The sequence below is a fragment of the Cyprinodon tularosa genome, unplaced genomic scaffold, assembly GCF_016077235.1.
Source record: "Cyprinodon tularosa strain WSP-4 unplaced genomic scaffold, ASM1607723v1 ctg98, whole genome shotgun sequence".
NCBI classification, from domain to species: domain Eukaryota; kingdom Metazoa; phylum Chordata; class Actinopteri; order Cyprinodontiformes; family Cyprinodontidae; genus Cyprinodon; species Cyprinodon tularosa.
The window spans coordinates 3416907-3434804 of record NW_024039762.1 but is presented as its reverse complement, the minus strand read 5'-3'; the positions used below and the strand labels follow the sequence as shown (position 1 = coordinate 3434804).

General features: G+C 35.5%; 1 protein-coding gene across 3 annotated transcripts in view; it reads left to right on the top strand.

Annotated features, from left to right (window-relative positions):
* LOC119777104 (CUB and sushi domain-containing protein 3-like) overlaps positions 1-17898 on the top strand; it is a 319759-nt gene that overhangs the window by 106567 nt on the left and 195294 nt on the right. For all 3 annotated transcript variants that reach the window (XM_038275900.1, XM_038275898.1, XM_038275899.1), the window contains exons 17-20: positions 1121-1308; positions 11849-12037; positions 14115-14231; positions 17009-17224. In XM_038275900.1, the coding sequence (XP_038131828.1) occupies positions 1121-1308; positions 11849-12037; positions 14115-14231; positions 17009-17224 (710 nt within the window). The remainder of the gene's footprint in view (positions 1-1120; positions 1309-11848; positions 12038-14114; positions 14232-17008; positions 17225-17898) is intronic.

Below are 17898 nucleotides of genomic sequence, written 5' to 3'. Positions count from 1 at the left end.
TAGAAATTTATCACACACAACGCAAGTCTTAAGCAAATACATTTATACAATCGGATTAAAACAAGTATTCCACCATGTACACAGCATACCCTTCACTTTGGAAAACTGAGATAGATAGAATTCTGAACTCAAAAGTAAGCAAGATGGTCAAAGCATCAAATATTTGAAATTTCTTTTTTTGCCTAGTGATTTCTGCAGACCTAGTGCTTTGGAAAAGTATTCTCAACATTTTTTGACATTTATTTATGTTATAACTTCAAGCCATACAAAAAGTAATGTAAGATTGGGAAGTAAATGGAAAATATTCCATGGTTTTCACAACATTTTACACAAAAACCTAAACATCTTGTGGGTGTGGTGTTCAGCTGACTGATTTCTAGAGTTGCCTTTTGCCACAATTAAAACCTTCAAGCTTTTAATTATTTTATTTTTTTTCAGCAACACTTTGCTATTTTTATTTTCTACAAGCTAAACTATAGTTGCATTAAAATGAAAGTATGGTTTAAAGCATCTGCATATAAGTTTTACAACAGGAAAGCATGATCTTTTTCTGGATTTTAACTTTTTTATTCTAATAATAATAACCTTTGATCTAAACTGTTTCATTGTGGCTTTGGTTCCATCCCTACCTTGAATATTTTTTGGGGTGTATTGCCTCCAGTACTCCCCTGTAATTAGCTTCAAGGATCTTCTAATTATCTTTTATAAATTAAATCAGTAGTTTTCCTTCTGATAGGAAACTCATCTCATATCCACATTTTATCATTTATGATGATGTACAGGTCTTGCAGCATTTTCTTGAAATAACAGCATATTAGAAGATAAATCTGTTAAAATATCGTTACTGTTTTTCTTTAAATTATTATTGATTAATTTCTTTAAAACCTTGTGCTAATGGAAGTTGTTTGATTTAGACCTGCTTTATATTCATATCATGTCATATTTCCAAGATGCCCATTGATCTTATGCTGTCAAAATAATCAGTATGATTGCTGGTGCAAGTTATGTCTCATGTTTTATTACAAATTAGTCTGTTGGTAACAAACTAGGGGTATTGTGCTGAATGAATATGCAAACTCACTATCTTACTTATCCTTGCTGTGTTTTTTCTGCTCCTAAGGTTTCAAACAGAGCTAAGTTATGATTTTCTGGAAGTGCACGATGGCCCCAACCTGCTTTCCCCTCTGATTGGCTCGTATAACGGAACCCAAGTCCCTCAATTCCTGTTTAGTAGCAGTAACTTTCTATATCTGCTTTTTACGACTGACAACAGCCGATCAAATAGTGGCTTCAAGATCTTCTATGAAGGTGAGAATGTGGTGCTATATTATATGGTTTGCTTTAAATTGACAATTACCTATAAATATCTAATTATCTTGCATTTGATACTCAAATGTATTTTATCCATAAATTGTTTTGACTAGATTTTTATTGTATAAGCTCATATTAAGTTATATCACTAACAGCTTATGCTGCAAAGCTTAACATTCTTTAGGGCAGACTCAAAATTACTATTTTGATGTGCAAATATTATTAGGAGTGGTGATTCTACACTAAAAACCAGACAATAGTTTATCAATTTATATATTAGGTCAGGCAGAGAACCATAGCGCTACTTGCAGCTCCCAAAAAAGCAGATGAAAACGGTGGTCCTGTCTCAATATAAATCAGTTAATTTCAGTTAATATGTAATGAAATAACTTTCAATCTGTTGTATTTTGTCAAGGTACGTATGCCCAAACCTTGGTGTTGTGTTAGAACAACAGATGAAAATGTGATTATGAGCAATGATATTGTTGAATAGCAAGCTTCTCAAGTAAGATTTAATATTCAAATATAATACCTCTTTAGGTTAAACGTTGTTTTATTGAAAACCCTTAACGAAGCAAGCAGAATGAAAATAAGGAAAAGAAACACATGAAAATGATTGAAAATAATTGGAAGTTATGCAATTATCTGACAGTTCAGTATGGATTAGTTTCAAAGTTTATATTAAACAATTTGGAAATAGGTTAAATCACATTAACAACTAATTTAAAACAATTGACAGCAGCAATGCATATCAAAAAGAATAATGATACATTTTTTAGGTAAAATAATATTTAAAGTATTTATTGCTTGTTTAGAAATTAATAACCATAGCATCATGGGATTTTTTTTGGGGGTGAGAGAAAACAAAGATGCTGCGGGCACTGTGCAGTGAGCCGGAGTCCTGTGACCAACGAGGAGAGAAAAGTAATGGTCATATGTCTGAAGGGTCAGTTTTCTGAGTTCACTATAAAGTCCACTATATAGTCTCAGCTATATAGTGTACTATATATTTAGGGATTACAATTGCTCCCAGCCAAAGTACAGTAAGTACTGGGGTGTAAATAATAATCGTTTTGTATCGATGCATCGATCCAAAAGCCGACGATCCGATGCATCGACACGTCCGCAAGATAATCGATTCATGTTTTTTTTTCCTCCGGTCTATTTTTATCCATTTGCTCCTGGGCGTAATTCTCCCTCCCGTGCTGCGGTGCCGCTAAACCTATTTTGCCCTCCTACCGCGCTTCCTGGTTATACTCTTACAGCAGTTTGTTGCAGCAAGCTTCACACAGACATTTTTAAATTATGCTCAGTATTGAAGCGTGGTCTGTGCTACACACTGTGGGTCAAGATACGGCCGAGGCGGTGAGGAAGTGGGGACGAGTTTAGTCCGACGACGAAGGGACATGAGGGCAAAAAGAGCGGAGATTCAGCTGGAAAAAGGGTCCCAGCGTTCTCGCGCACCTCGCTCTTCTAGCGGGTCAAACTTAACGAGTTGTTTTCCGCAAGTTCGGTCATAAAAACAAAACAAGCCGGCCTCCTGTCTGGTGCACTGTTTGCGGTCAGCTACAATCTGGGAGAGGAGCAGCGGAGCGTCTCTCAAGGGGGCGGTGACGTCAACACTCTGAAGCCTTCTTCTTCTTCTTCTTTTTTTTAATGGCGGTTGGCAAACAACTTATAGGTGCATTACCGCCACCTTCCAGAATGGAGTATGGACCAGAAAAACTATTATATTCTCCCTAAAATACCCGTTCTTCTTAGAAAATTAAAAATACTACCAAAAACTACATCCCCAGATGACCTTTGAAACAATTCCCTTATATGTAGTTTATTTTTATTCCTGTCTAACTCTCTAAGCAACATCTCTCTTTCCTGAGTATATTTATTACATTCTAAAAAAATATGTTGGACAGTTTCTCTGGAGCCGAGGTATTGCATTGAACTCATTACACTGATATTGTGCAGTATTTTTGCAGTATTTTTTGATGCAACTTTTCTACTTCTGTTATTTGCTGTTGTTTCTAAAGAAAATGCATAATGATATTACAGCTTTCATTGATTTATTTCAAACTTGAAACTTTGTTTAGCCTGTAAGGTGTAAAAAAAAAAATAAAAAAAAAAAAAAAAAAAAAAAAAACGATTAATCGATTAATCGAATCGAATCGTGGTGTATTCTTGAGTATCGAAAATAATCGAATCGTTGGGTCAGGAAATCGATACTGAATCGAATCGCCATGATGGATGTGATTTACACCCCTAGTAAGTACTGTTCTTCCTGGGTCCGTTTTAATCATAAAACATCAAGATAAACAAATAAATCCCAACATCAAATATAGACTTCAGTCAAAGTTAGCAAATAGGACTAGTGTTAAATAAATATAATTAAAAAGCATTACAAAATACACAAAGACAACATCCTTACAACAGACTGACATTGCATTTAACAACTAATATTTATGCTCAAAACACAAAAAAAATACTTTCACTAGGCATTAGTAAGGTGTTATTTAGGTGACCATTAAGTCTGTAGGATTATTTCCTTACTGCTAAACGTGTTTGGTTGTCAGTCTAAAATGTGGCAAATTGTTCCAATAACAGCTTGTCATTTAAAATAGTTTTTCAGTGTGTTAGTTCTTGGCAGAGGCAACGTAAATGTCACATTTGAGGCTCGTCTTGTGTTAAAGTCCTGCCTGTGCTAGGTATGCTGTAATTAGAAAGCATGCTAAATGGTGTTTTTTATAGAGGAGCTTATATTTTGAGCACAGAAAAACAAGATTGTGATGTGACTTCCCAAAAGGAAATATATGAGCACTTGATATTTGTATGAAAAAGTTCCAACCTTTTTTTGTTCTCTGGTATACTGTAGCAGCTAAAAAACTGCTGGAAATTTGGAAGATTAGAAGTGAGTGAAATATGATTAAAATCATCAGTCAATGCCCCAAATGCTTGTGGCTGTGTCTGTAGACTTTAAACAGCAGAACTAATGACATTACACACACTGTCTGCAATAGCAGAAGGTGGAATTCTTACAATTACAAATACAACATGGCTGGACTCACTGGGTAAATAATATGGAAGAAAACTACGGTGGCCCAGAGGTGCCAACACTAATACAAAACCCGCAACATAAATACAAAACCTGCAACACAAATACAAATATTTGTAATCGTGTTGCAGCTTTTGTATTTGTGTTGCGGCTTTTGTATTTATGTTGTGGCTTTTGGATTTGCCTTGCATCTTTTGTGTTTATGTTGCAGCTTTTGAATTTGTGTTGCAGCTTTTGTGTTTATGTTGCAGCTTTTGTATTTGCGTTGCAGCTTTTGTATTAGTGTTGATACCTCTGGGCCACCGTAGAAAACAGACTACCAACAGTTAAAGCTGCAGTCTGTAACATTGAGAAGAGAGCAGACTTCGACTGAAAATTTGAAGAAAAACAGGTTTCACGCCACTCCCCCACCCTCTCTGCTTCACTCATGCCCCACCTCCAAGCTCCACCCCTCTCACAGCATCTGCGCGGCTACCGCATGCGACCAGAAGGGGGGGGGGGGGGCGGGATTCAGCGTGTGTGAGCTGTGATTGACACTCCATCAGACGCTCCTCTGGCTGTAATTGGTTGTTTTGACTCGTCCCGAATTATTCTTTCCAGATTGAAATACAGGCAGTAGGTGGTACCAATTGAAACAGTTTTTTTCACAGGTTACATATCACATGTACTGCTGTCTGGGCATAGGGACAGTTTTAGCCAATATGACAAAAAAGGGATTTTTAAAAACTTACAGACTTCAGCTTTAAATTCCTTGACTGGAGGGAAAAAATTCACGCTTACGTGCTGGATGATGCCATCTGTTATTCACAAGCACTGCAAACCCATCTCTCATGACTTTTCCATACTACTCTCAAAAAGCCTAGCAGAGAAACTTTTCAGTCAGGTTTATGATCCTGCAGCCAGGTCTCAGTTAAAGAAAAAAAAATAATAGTGTATTCTCAATATTCTGGCTGAGTCCATTGGCTTGGAATTCTTCTAACTTGTTTCCTAAAGATCTCACATTGTTTATAATATTTTATGGAAGAGATGACTTGTATTTCCTTCTCCTCTCTCTTTTCCTTGCTCCTCTGCATCCTCTACACCACATTTTAAACTCAGCTGGAAGTAGCTTATGTTTTATTTCAGCCTCGGAGATCTAATAAGCTGCTTTTAGATGTAAAGAACCAACTTGCTATGAAACTTACCAAGAAATTTCCAAAAAAAGAAAAGATTTTGGCAAAATTACAACGTTTAACACCCGAGGTAAAAATCCTTAGAAAAATAAAGTTCGATCCCAAATGGGGGCACTGAGGTTCTTATAATTATTTTTTTTTTTTATTAGAATTGAACTACCTCAGCTACTCCAAAGTGCAGCCACCTTGAGCAGCGCAATTCTATAACTATATTAGCTGCAAAGCATCAGAAAAGTACCATTAGTTACCATTAATAATACCATTAATGTGTAAAGGAATGATAGTAGTGTTTAATCTAATGATTTTGCGGTAAATAAGAAAAATAAATCAATAATGCATGTTGTGTACTTTAAAGGAAAGCTCTGTGTTTACACCATTAAGCTTTGTCTCCCAGATTGTTTCCTGAGAAGAAATCACTTGGAACAAACACTTTCAATAACACCTCATAATGTATATGTATTGAATTAACTTGCTCAGACCAGCTTTTTTTAAACTTTTTTTTTTTTATTGTCATTACACTGTCACAATTACAGAGTAAAGAAATTCCTTCTCTGCATTTAACCCATCCCGTTGGGGAGCAGTTGGCTGCCATTGCGCGGCGCCGGGGGAGCAGTGTGGGGTTAAGGGTCTTTTCTCAGGGACCCAGAGTGGCATTCTGTGGGAATGGGGCTTGAACCCAGAACCTCAGGATTCTAGGCGCAATACCCTAACCACTAGGCCGCCACTCCCCCAAACCAGAGAGATGGCTTGTGTTACAGATGGCAGAGCTTACCACTGGGCTCGCTTCTGAGAAAGTCGGCCTAGAATACCAGTTAAAGAAGCATTTCACACACATAGCCTGCCACATCATCACATCATTACATCATACACAACTGAGCTCAAGTTCTGGTCCCAGCCATATCAAAATATTACACATTGTTCCAGATAAAGGCCATTCCGAATGCACAGAGAGCTTGTTGTTAAGAATTATACACTCTATGTGTGCCATCATTTCATTCCCAAATCTATATGTACATAATGAAGATGAGAACTGTTTATCCTGACAAAAGAAATTAGATAAACTGCTTGGGAAAACATTACCCTTAACAAGTAACAGGCAGGTAATATAACATTCATACTTGAGTAATAAAAATGTATCCAATACAAAGGTGGTAATGGCTAATAGACACAAAGGAATTATTTTTTTTTAGCATTATAGTGCCATAAGTGGATCGGAAGCACATAAATGTTAACATCATAGCAGTTGAGGCGTCTTTAAGGTTTGCACAGCCAAATTAAGTAATTTTTGGCATTTATGCCGGACTGTGCGCTGTCTGTGCAGACAAAATTTCCGCATTACACACTTAGATAAATTTGTAACTATGTGAATGCTGAGCTAGTAAAAGTAACAGCTCCTACTGGCAAATTGCAAATGTAAACATCTAGAGACATTCCATGAGATAGCCCATAAATATCACCACTATCAACAGATTGTGGGAAAACCCCTGGAAAGAAATGACTGTCACTCTTGGACGGCATTAAGAAACTTTAGAACTGTTGTAAATGGCTGTGTTTTCTACTTCCTAGTGTAGTTTGGTGTTGTTAGCTTGCAGTCTGTGCTGTACATGCCTCCCCCTTGAGCTGGAGAGCTTGAGAGAAAAGCTGTGCAGAGTATAAATGCTGCACAACTTCTGAGTGGCGTCTCATTTTCAGCACGGATTGTTTGTGCATCAGGCATAACCTAACCTTAAAGGGGACATATATTGCAAAGTTTACTTTGTTGGATCTGAATTACACTCCCTTGTGTACTGAACTGAAATGTGTGGGTTTATTTCAAGTCCAGACTAAAGTCTATGTTTGTAATTCATCTAATAGTAATATTTATCTAATGGTGGTGAGGCATGGTAATAGGTCAGTTTTGTACCAAAACATACAGTACATGCTGAGTTGTTCTTGCATAGGGCATACACCTACTGTATTCTCCGAAAACATTCAATTTTTGAGGCAACTGCCTTTGTGGAGCTTGGTACTATTTTTGTTTCACTGCACTTAAGCTGTTTCTGGAGTTACCATTTTGTTTTTTCTCCTTTGATTTTGTTTTTTGTGCTTTTTCTCACATGAACATGACAATTTAATATAATTTGACATGTGGTGCACTTTTTACTGTCAGTCTTACTAAAGCTGTCATTGCAGCAAGATGTGGGGTTAATTAGGGAAGCAGTATGTCTGTCATGTTTTCAAGTAACTGTTTGTGAATTTCTGCTAAAAATTAAGCACATTTGTTGTTTCCCTGTTTGCTGTTTTAATTCCAGAAACCATTGCTCTGTGTCGGTGAAGCAACTAAATCATGTATTGTTTTTTAATTGAATAAAGAGTTGACATAATTTGTTGACTCTGAGTCCCCACATAGGAGCTCTGTGGTGATAAACAGAATTATCCTGCAAGCCTTGGGGCACTCTAGGATAGAGAACTGTGGTACAAAATGTAAACTAAGTCGGAATAAGTTTAAAGGATATGTAATTTTCTTTGTTGCTTTTCTAATTCAAAATGATAAATATCAATCTTTCAGAATGTATTCTTCCACTTTGATGACAAACATTTCTATGTACCATGAACAGCACTAATTGCAGCTGCATTAAACAATTCTACAGGATTAGGTGGCTTTCTGATATCTTATGAGTTTAAGCTTGTATGCTAAGCTTTTTCTTTCCATTGTATTATGCTTGCACTGCTAACCTTTGAAAAATTAGATAGAAAAATATTCTCGACATAGTTTGATCTATTTTTATAGTAGTTTGCAGTGGCATCATTACCCGTGTCATTCTGATTTGATTCATAAGACAAAGTTAGCTATTATGTCTGTATTATTGACTGAAAGCAGGCCACAAGTGCCCTTGTCTTATTATGTTTTGTTCTCAAGAGCATTTTTCTTTTGTTGATGAGGACATTGAAAAGCAATAACAGCAGGATCATAATATCTTCTTCCAGTGCCATTTAGGATATATCTAATTGCTGAAAATGCCAAGGGAAACCCTGCCAACTCTATATCTACCATTGTATAGAAAATAAGGGTGAGTTATACAGTAAATAAACTGACGCAGGGTAAAATTGTATTGATTCCAGTTATGTATAGGGTCCCTACATTTGCTTTGTTATAGAGCTGTATAAACAAGAAATAATTTGGTCAAATTAGTTGCAGAACAAAAGTTTCCTATTTGTGGGAATCATTTTAAAGCCAATTTCTACAGCTTACAGTAAAGATAGAAAATTACATATTTGCCAATTTTAAGAAAAGTGAACATTCACTGACTGATCTCCTTGCAAATTCCCTCCATTATTTGCTAGGAGATCAGCCAGTGAATTTAGCCATTGCTTGTATTCATGACAAGAGTTATTGATAATTTAAAGACTGTAAGCTAAGCTGGATTCAAACGTCGCCAGACCAGAAGGTGCGTATGGTCCCCCAGGCATATTCTGCATATGTCCTCGTTTTTGCTCCTAGTGGAATTGACAATGAGCTTTCAAAGGGAGCCTTCAACGAGAATTGTACCATTTAAATTGTTAACTCACCTAAACTGATGTTGATAGCAAGAAGAACGGAACTCCATCCTGGATGACAAAGCTACCTATGATCTATATGAAGCTAAGTTGCTTCTACCACAACTAGAAATGTCATGGCTGACTCAATGAAAGCAGGGTGCTTTGACCCTATATTTATAAAACAAACTCAAATCATCACAATTCGACCACCATGCTGAACAGTTGATATTAAGTTTCTCAGCTGGTATGCTGTCTTCCTCAAACATGAAACTGTGGCTTAAAGAAAATGTTTAAGCTTCATCTGTCATTATTTAAGGTCCTTATTTCAGAAGTTTTGTGCTTTCTTCAAATACAACGGAAAACACACACAGTAAACTATAGGGTTTTGATATTCGAAAAGTGTGTGTCATTCAGTGCTTTCAAAGAAGCAGTGTTTGGCCTTTTCCTTTAATATTGGTGTCATAAACTGCACATTTTTACATGCTAACTGGGGTCTGTGCATTGTGTTATGGCAAATATACAAAATTTTCTCCTGTTTGTCATCAATTTTTCTCATTATTATACTCTCCAGACCATCGATTCTTACAATTGTACCTGGAGGACATCTTTATTTCCAAAGAATCATAACAGAAACTGTTTTCTCCAGACCCGTAAATATTATATATCTCGTTGCTTAACCACCCTGTCTATGGTAGTTAATTAGGTTCCTTGATTAGCAGAACTTACCTGCTACTTAGTGCCTAAATCCAATAGTAGAAGCACACTGTTTTTCACACCTGACATCCCTATTTTGGCTTTATTATTGTTTAATACAACCTGATAATATGGATGTGCTCTTTCTATCTTTCTTTCTTTCAGCATAGATTTAACTATTTTTAGAACTCAGTGAAGATCTTATCTTCTCTTTTAATACTTCAGGCTTGGTAAGACCCTGATCTGAAAGAAGGAAAAACGTTTTCCCTGTGATGCCTTCAGTGAGATACATCGACTTTATACATGTTGGTCGTAGTTTGATCCTGGTAGACACTGCTTTCTTCTGTGTACCTAAGCTAAAAATAAAAGCCTGCCTTAGAATAGTCTCCCTGCCAATGACCTGACAACTGCTTACACATCTGTTGCCAGTCATTGCTTAAAGTCTGCATATTTTTAGTGCATCAAAAGAAATCCTACCTGGAAGAAAGCCAAATGGAAGTCATGAAAATCACAGGAAAAATTGGGCCATCTTTTTCCTGCTTATAGAGCTGCAATTTGCACCAGGGTACTCTTGAGGCAAAACTGCCATGAAAGTACTTTTTATGAAAGCCAACTATAGTGGTCCAGTATTTTCAGTGAGCATAAAAGTGTATTTGTGGCTTCTTGAAGGTCATAGCCTCAATTCTGCCTCTGCATGAAACAACTGCCCAGTAATGCTGAACACAACCTCACATGCACCTTTTGCCCTCTCTCTGTGGGCCTGGTCCTGGATTATCAACGGCAACAAAAAACAACAAATAGGAAGAAAATGCCAACATCCAAAATCTGAAGCAACTAATGACTCTGCTGAATGTTTAGCTCTTATTACCTTTTATTAATCAATTAATTTATCAATTTTGCGGCAAAAAGGAAAATAGTTATTAAAATACTGATACCAAACTCATAAGCAGTGAAGTATTCAACTATTGTGTTTATATTGTTAATTTATACTGCTGTTAATCAGCTGAGTAAAGGTGCAATTTTTTAATTAGTAAGAAATATGCTCTAACTGAAATGGAGGACTGATTTTTTACAATGGGAAAAAAACTTTTTTTTTTTTTTTTTTTCATGACGGTTGTGTGACTTTACATCCATGTTATAAATTGTGAACTTTAAAGGAGGTACCAAAGTTCAACGAATTCCTATAACAAACAGATACAGGTAAGCAAGGTTTGCACCTTCAGATGACCTGTGTTTGCTTTATGTTTTTATAAATGTATCAGATAATCACACATGTTAACACAAAGATATCTTTTAAAAAAATCAGTAATTTATTTATTTATCTCTGATGGACCGAGTTACAACCATGAGGAAACATAAGAATGATTCCAAAAAGCTGCATATTTGTTTTTATTCAAAAATGAAAGTTACAAAACCCCATAGTTTGTTAAAAAGATATTCTAGAAGACAGAAAAATTTGAAAAATAATAAACATGAAATGTAAGCCAATGACTCAAAGCGCAACTACTTAAAGGTATAGTGGAGGATTTTAAAAGACCCACGCTCTCCACTTTCAACCCTGTACCCGCCCCTGAGAGGGAACACCTATTAGACGTGTGCCCATTTCTCCTTGTGCATGCTGTGTTTACAACTTGCTGTTTGCATCACTCATACAAGCTTACTTTTGAAAAGAAGATTTGCAATTTTTCCACCATGTCAGACATGTACTGTAAGAGAAAATGGGAACAAGCACAAAGGATGGCCTTACGTAAACATGTCACCAGACTGATTGACAATTAGGAGGACCACTTATTTTTTATGATCCACCGGGAAAAAGAACATCCTCCACTATACCTTTAAACATAAGTAGATATAAATTTCCCTTTTCCAGCAGGAGCTGATGATCCAGTACTTTGAGGACCAATCAACATCTTTGTTAGGGCAAACCCTAGACGACTATCTCAAAGGGTTACACTAATTTCCATTGCAAGCAAAAAACACTAAATGCCTCCTAAACCACCAACTGTTTTACAGTTGGCAGCAAGAACTACAGTGAAGTAAAACTAAAAGTAAAACAATACATTTGCAGCATGTTTGATAAAATGTATTTCTTTTTATATTCTGCTAGCGGTCACATTGGATACATACTCCTGCATGGATCCTGGAATCCCAGTGAACGGTTTGCGGCTAAGCCATGATCTGTCCATTGGCTCCATCGTGTCCTTCCAGTGTGACCCTGGATATAGACTGAGCCACGAAGAACCACTTGTTTGTGAGAAAAACCACTTCTGGAGCCATTCGCTGCCCACTTGTGATGGTATGTAAGGATGAACAGTTCATGTGAATTTCAGCACATATACAGTATGAGTCTCTTTACTGAAACAAGGAAAGTGGCCCTTCTTTTGTTCTTTTGCAGCAAATCAATTATACTGGCTAACGGTATAATTAAGAAATTATAGGAAAATCAATAATTCTACAATACAAATACTAATTTCCACATGCATTATTCATTAATTTCAGTACAAACCCTGGTATGAAGCATTATGTGTTGCCTTGAGCAGTACTGGCTATGCAAATGGATTTTGTCAGTGCTTTTATACATGGGGTTTTATTCAGCAAAGACAACCAGCTTGTGAAAACATTACTTTCGGTGAGGACTAATTCAACAGAATGGACACCACAAGATATTTGCTAGTTACTCGAATATATTTATAAAACAGTAAACATATAATGTTACTATAACTTTACTAATCATGACATAGTAGAAATAACTGTCCCTTTTTTAATTAAATTTTTTAAATATAGGCAGTTAAATGTGATTTTCTGGAGTACATTTATTATATAATGAATCTAATGCATTTCCCTCCATCTGCTTTATTTCAGCTAACTTAGTAATCTCTTTATTTTCGGGTGTTTTTTTCCAATTTGGGTTTTGTTTAGAAACCTTTGGCAAATCAATGAAAGAATATAGGTAATGTTCCTTTGTTGAGCGCTTCACCGTGATAAAAGAACAGAAATATGCAGGGATTCACATAATTTACATGAAACAGTGCGATCCCTTACAAGTCTCTCAAAGTGGCTGCTCTAAAATCATATTTATAACTATAAGGTATTTTCTTCCCTAGGTATGCCAGTGTGGTGCCAAATGCCTTGGCAAGCTACATGTACAATAATAATTTGCATAGAATACTCATTAACTTTTAATAACTTTAAGTAATGCTGGCTTATTAATGACTTCTTGCTTTTTTTTTTTTTTTTGCTGATGGGTGACGATACAGTCCTTGGTGTATTGTTAAACTCCTCAGGTTGGGAGGGGGGAGTGGTTTGTACATGCAGCTGTGGAGCCCAGCTATATATAACTGAGTAAAATCCTCCATATATCTATATCTATATAGATAGATAGATATATGATAGATAGATAGATAGATAGATAGATAGATAGATAGATAGATAGATAGATAGATAGATAGATAGATAGATAGATAGATAGATAGATAGATAGATAGATAGATAGATAGATAGATAGATAGATAGATAGATAGATAGATAGATAGATAGATATCAAAGATAAATACAGCTTATGTTATTTCTATGAATGCTGTTTGACATGCATTATCCTTAATCAGAAACAACCTTTTTAACTGAGTTCCTGCTACAGCATAAAGAAACATTTACAGGTTCAAACTATATCCAATTACACCACTTAACCTTCGGGCAGATTGGGCTTTCACCTCCGAGTGTCCATCAACAACCATTGATGGAAAAAACAAAACTCATTAAGTTCTTTTGATAAGATAAGGCGCATTTTGGCAGTCATTTAAGCCACCAATCAGCCATTTATCAGAGTAATATTACTGTGGTGGTGGTGGTGGCAGTATTCTCTCTCTGACTGCATTCCCTGTCTTTTCATCTTATCTGTGTCCACATAAAAAAAAATAACAACTGGAATATGGAACCTGATTTATAAATAAAGAAACAGTATAAAAACATTGTTGAGATAAATATGTGGGGAAAAAATGAATTTAATTGAACAGAACTCAGACACTGAACGTTTGATAAGAGATCTACTGCTAATTAGATCAACAAAGCATCAGGATTATCATGTTTAATGATATTATATTTTCTTAAGACTTGAAATCTTGAATGGATAATTCACCTAATATATAACTTGATGTCCAACAAAGAGGTAGGACTGTTTTGGAAAGATGAAGAAAGAAAAACATTGTACTGGCAGCAGCAGAGCAGGTCCTCATAAAAATATCAGCGGATATGATATGAGTTGAATGCATTATTCATACCAATTGGTCCTTTGACTTTAGGTGAAGGATTCATTGGAGTTTCTTTTTTTTTTTTTTATTGACACTGACTATCTATTATCTTCCTTTTCTATTCAGCATCATGTGGTGGGGATATCAGGGGACCTGCTGGGATAATCCTGTCACCGGGCTATCCAGAACTCTATCCTAACTCCCTTAACTGCACATGGACTGTTGAAGTCAGCCATGGAAAAGGTAGGAAATGTGTGGTTTTATTTGAACTTAGTTGGTTTGAATTTTATGTTGCTTAAAGCAATGCCTTTTTTATGAGGTTTTACTCAATTAAATTTAACAGGAAGCTTCGCACTTAATGGCCGCTCTGCTAAGATGTTTTTAGTTTTCTTAGCAAATTTAGGGTTTGCACTACATGGCAAATTTTCAAATCCATAAAAATACAATTCAACTCAAAGTTTTACTGCCTTTTGCACCATATTTATCAATTTAATATTGCACTGATCTGAAACTTGTACATCAATTCCTTTTGCACCATGTCTCTCCTACACTGTGTACTTTTTGATCACTTCTGCACTATATAAATAGAAATGTTCATCTTCACTGCTTAGCTGCTCATTCACTGTTGAAAAGCTATATTGAAATTTAATTTTGTATACAATCTGTGTTTACAAAAATGACAATAATTTGCATTTCACTCACCACCTATCTAAGCCCCCATAAAAAGCCCACTAAGTTTGCTTGTTTGTTCGTATGCTCCTTGTTCTGCTCCTTACACTTTACCCTAAATCAAGGAGAAAGTTAGAATTTCTTTATTTCCCAAAGTCAAATTTTATTGCTTTACCAAAAGTCGCATTAAATACTTAAATTTAAATTAACTCAAAACAAAACTATTTGGTTTGGATTTTAATTCGTCTTTAACTTCCCTTCTTATGTTTTTGTAATGAATTAATAATTGTAATACGTCACATTAATCTAAATATGCTCATCTGTTTCATAAAAAGCTGAGGTTTCTACATATCCCCATGAGGATTCTGTACATAGACTAAATGCTGTAAATCTACAGAACGTACGTGTGTATGTATGTTACAGTAAGTAACATGAAATAGACTATATATCTTCCAACTTCTATCTTCCAGTTAATAAACTTAAAATATTAATAAAAAACTCTTTAGAATGTAAACCACAACAATAGAACCTTGATAAAAAAGTAAATTACATTACAAGTACTTAAAAACTAATATTAAAAACTAATAAAGCTGTTTTCTTTTACTTGTAAGTACCACCTTTCACTTTTTATAATGCCATATTGTAAATCATCCGCAGACTGCAAGGCACAACAAAATTAGGTTTATTATCGTCATTTAGTCAATTCTGTATTTTAGTAGTTATGATATCCCACACAGAGGTGACTTTTGATTAATTGATCTTCACCTTTATGTTTTATAATGAAATGATTCATCATTTCATTCTATTTATTTATTTAAGGGTCATTTGAGACTTTTTTATCAAGAGAGCTGAACATTGTGAAGGACATTACATAGTCATACTGGAACGGATACAACAGATGGCATCGACATGGCAGCACTGATTGTGCTGAAAAGCAGCCAGTTGGCCATCAGAGAGAGAATCAGGATGTTGTTGTTGCATCTGAGCAACAGTGTGATAAACCAGAAGAATAATATCTTTTTGGGTTTACATACTGCGGCTTTTTGAGATTAGGTTATATGAGCTATTACATTTGTCTTATTTATACACACAAATATGTAGGGGAGACTTGGAACCGTTTTTTTTTCTTTAATTACTCCTTAATTCCCATAAATTTAAATATTATTAAATAAAAAAGTGTTTTTTCACTTTTTCTTAATTTGGATTTTTTGTTTAAGTCAATTTTTACAATTATTCCCATCCATGGGGCAACATCTCTGGGGTACTGTAACTGCATCCAGTCAACTTCAAACATCAGCTTTTGAATTTTTTATTTTTTATTTTTTTTTTTATCTCATTGAGCATAATATGAATCTAAACAATTTAGCTGCAATTTGGAGCTCTTTGAAAAGTGCACAAAAGCAGAAAAAAATTACAACTTTTAACTCTTTATATTTAATTTTTTTTTATTAATAATACTATTATTAACATCCCAAATTAACACAGTAATCACAACTTATTAACTCTTTGAACCTTAAGCCAACTCGTGACATCCCAAAAACAAGTTTTGAAACGAAAAAAAAAAAACCCTGTCATTTTAGAAAAAATAAATGTTTTTAGAACACAGAAATCTGTATACTAAACATTATTAAACAGTACATTAATATTCATAAAAAAATTATAATCAGATTTATTCTAAGTAATAAATACAATATGGTCAGGATGGTAGAGTAAAACAAAAATACACAACTTAAAAAAAATATTCACAACTTAAAAATATTGTAATTTTTAATAATATTATTCCCAATAAATGTAGAAGAGTATCTCGTAGGTGTGTTCTGTCCTAATATTGAGGGGCAGGGGCTAACTACATCCACATTTATTACTGGTTTTAGTCGTGCAATCAAGCTCCTTGGATCTACTCTGGGCTTTGCACTGCAACAGAGCCAGGCGAAGTGTAAATTGGGGGCAATTTCTCTGTCATTTGATTTTATTTCATAAGAAACTTTAAAAGTGGACCGGCTTTATAAGATCTAAAACTAACCCTAACCCTAAAGATTAATGACATATTTAAATAATCACTTCATAAGCTATTTATTGTATTTAACACTTGCCACTCTCCATATTTTTCAATGTGGTTATAATTTAAAACTGCATCTTAGAAAAAACAGAAACACATTTTATAGAATATGTAAACCCTAGGTTATGATTTCAAATAAGATATATAGTTTTTTATTTTTTATTTTGATGACAACATGTATTTATTTCAGGGTATTTGATTTATTAATATCCATGTATTAAGGATTTCTCTAACTCTATTATTGTGTATGATCTACATCCCTCCAACCATGGACTTTATTTTCTCCTCCAAGGTGTCCAGTTCACTTTTCACTCCTTCCACCTGGAGGATCACCATGACTACCTTCTGATAACAGAAAATGGCAGCTTCGCTCAGCCTCTGGCTCGACTCACTGGCTCAGAAAGACCTGCACCAGTTAATGCTGGCCTGTATGGGAACTTCAAGGCCCAGCTACGCTTCATTTCTGACTTCTCCATATCTCTGCAGGGATTCAACATCTCCTTCTCAGGTAAGAAGGCATATGTTTGTTCTGTTTGTTGGAGAAGTGCAAGTGGGTTGAAGTGAATTTATTTAATGATTTAAAAGACTTGAAGTAGAAATTTGGGGGAGATAGGATGAATGGTGAAAATATTATGCCAAACTGAAGGACAGTGACAAACAAAAAAACAGAAAGGCATAGAATTTTGATTGTTGTATAAAGAGATGAAAGAGCAACAAGCCTCTCTGAAGCCTGCATAAAGTAATGTTCAATGGGTGTTTTGTTGGTCATTGGGTTGAAGGTAAACTCTGCCTCGGGGCTTGCTGGTAAGAAGAGGATAATTACCACACAGAGAGGTCATGCAGGCAGTAGGCGTCTGACTATGATAATAACACTCATCAAAGCATGTGGGCCAGTGACCTGAGAACTGGGGAGACTGCGGCGCAAAGAAAAATGGGCCCCATGCCGAGACCAAGGAATGGATAATTACAGAGAAGTGGAAATAGAACTTGAACAGATAGAGAGGGAAGGTGAGACAGATGGCAGTTTTAAATGAATAAGGACGATAGTTAGGGCAGAGAAAGACTGAGGTAGCAAGACAGAAGGAAATGCATGGTAGAGAAAAAAAAAGATGGAGAGTTGAAACCGAGCCTTCTTGCCAAATATTTGTCTGCGCTTTGCTGAAGTGAAGCATAACCTATGAG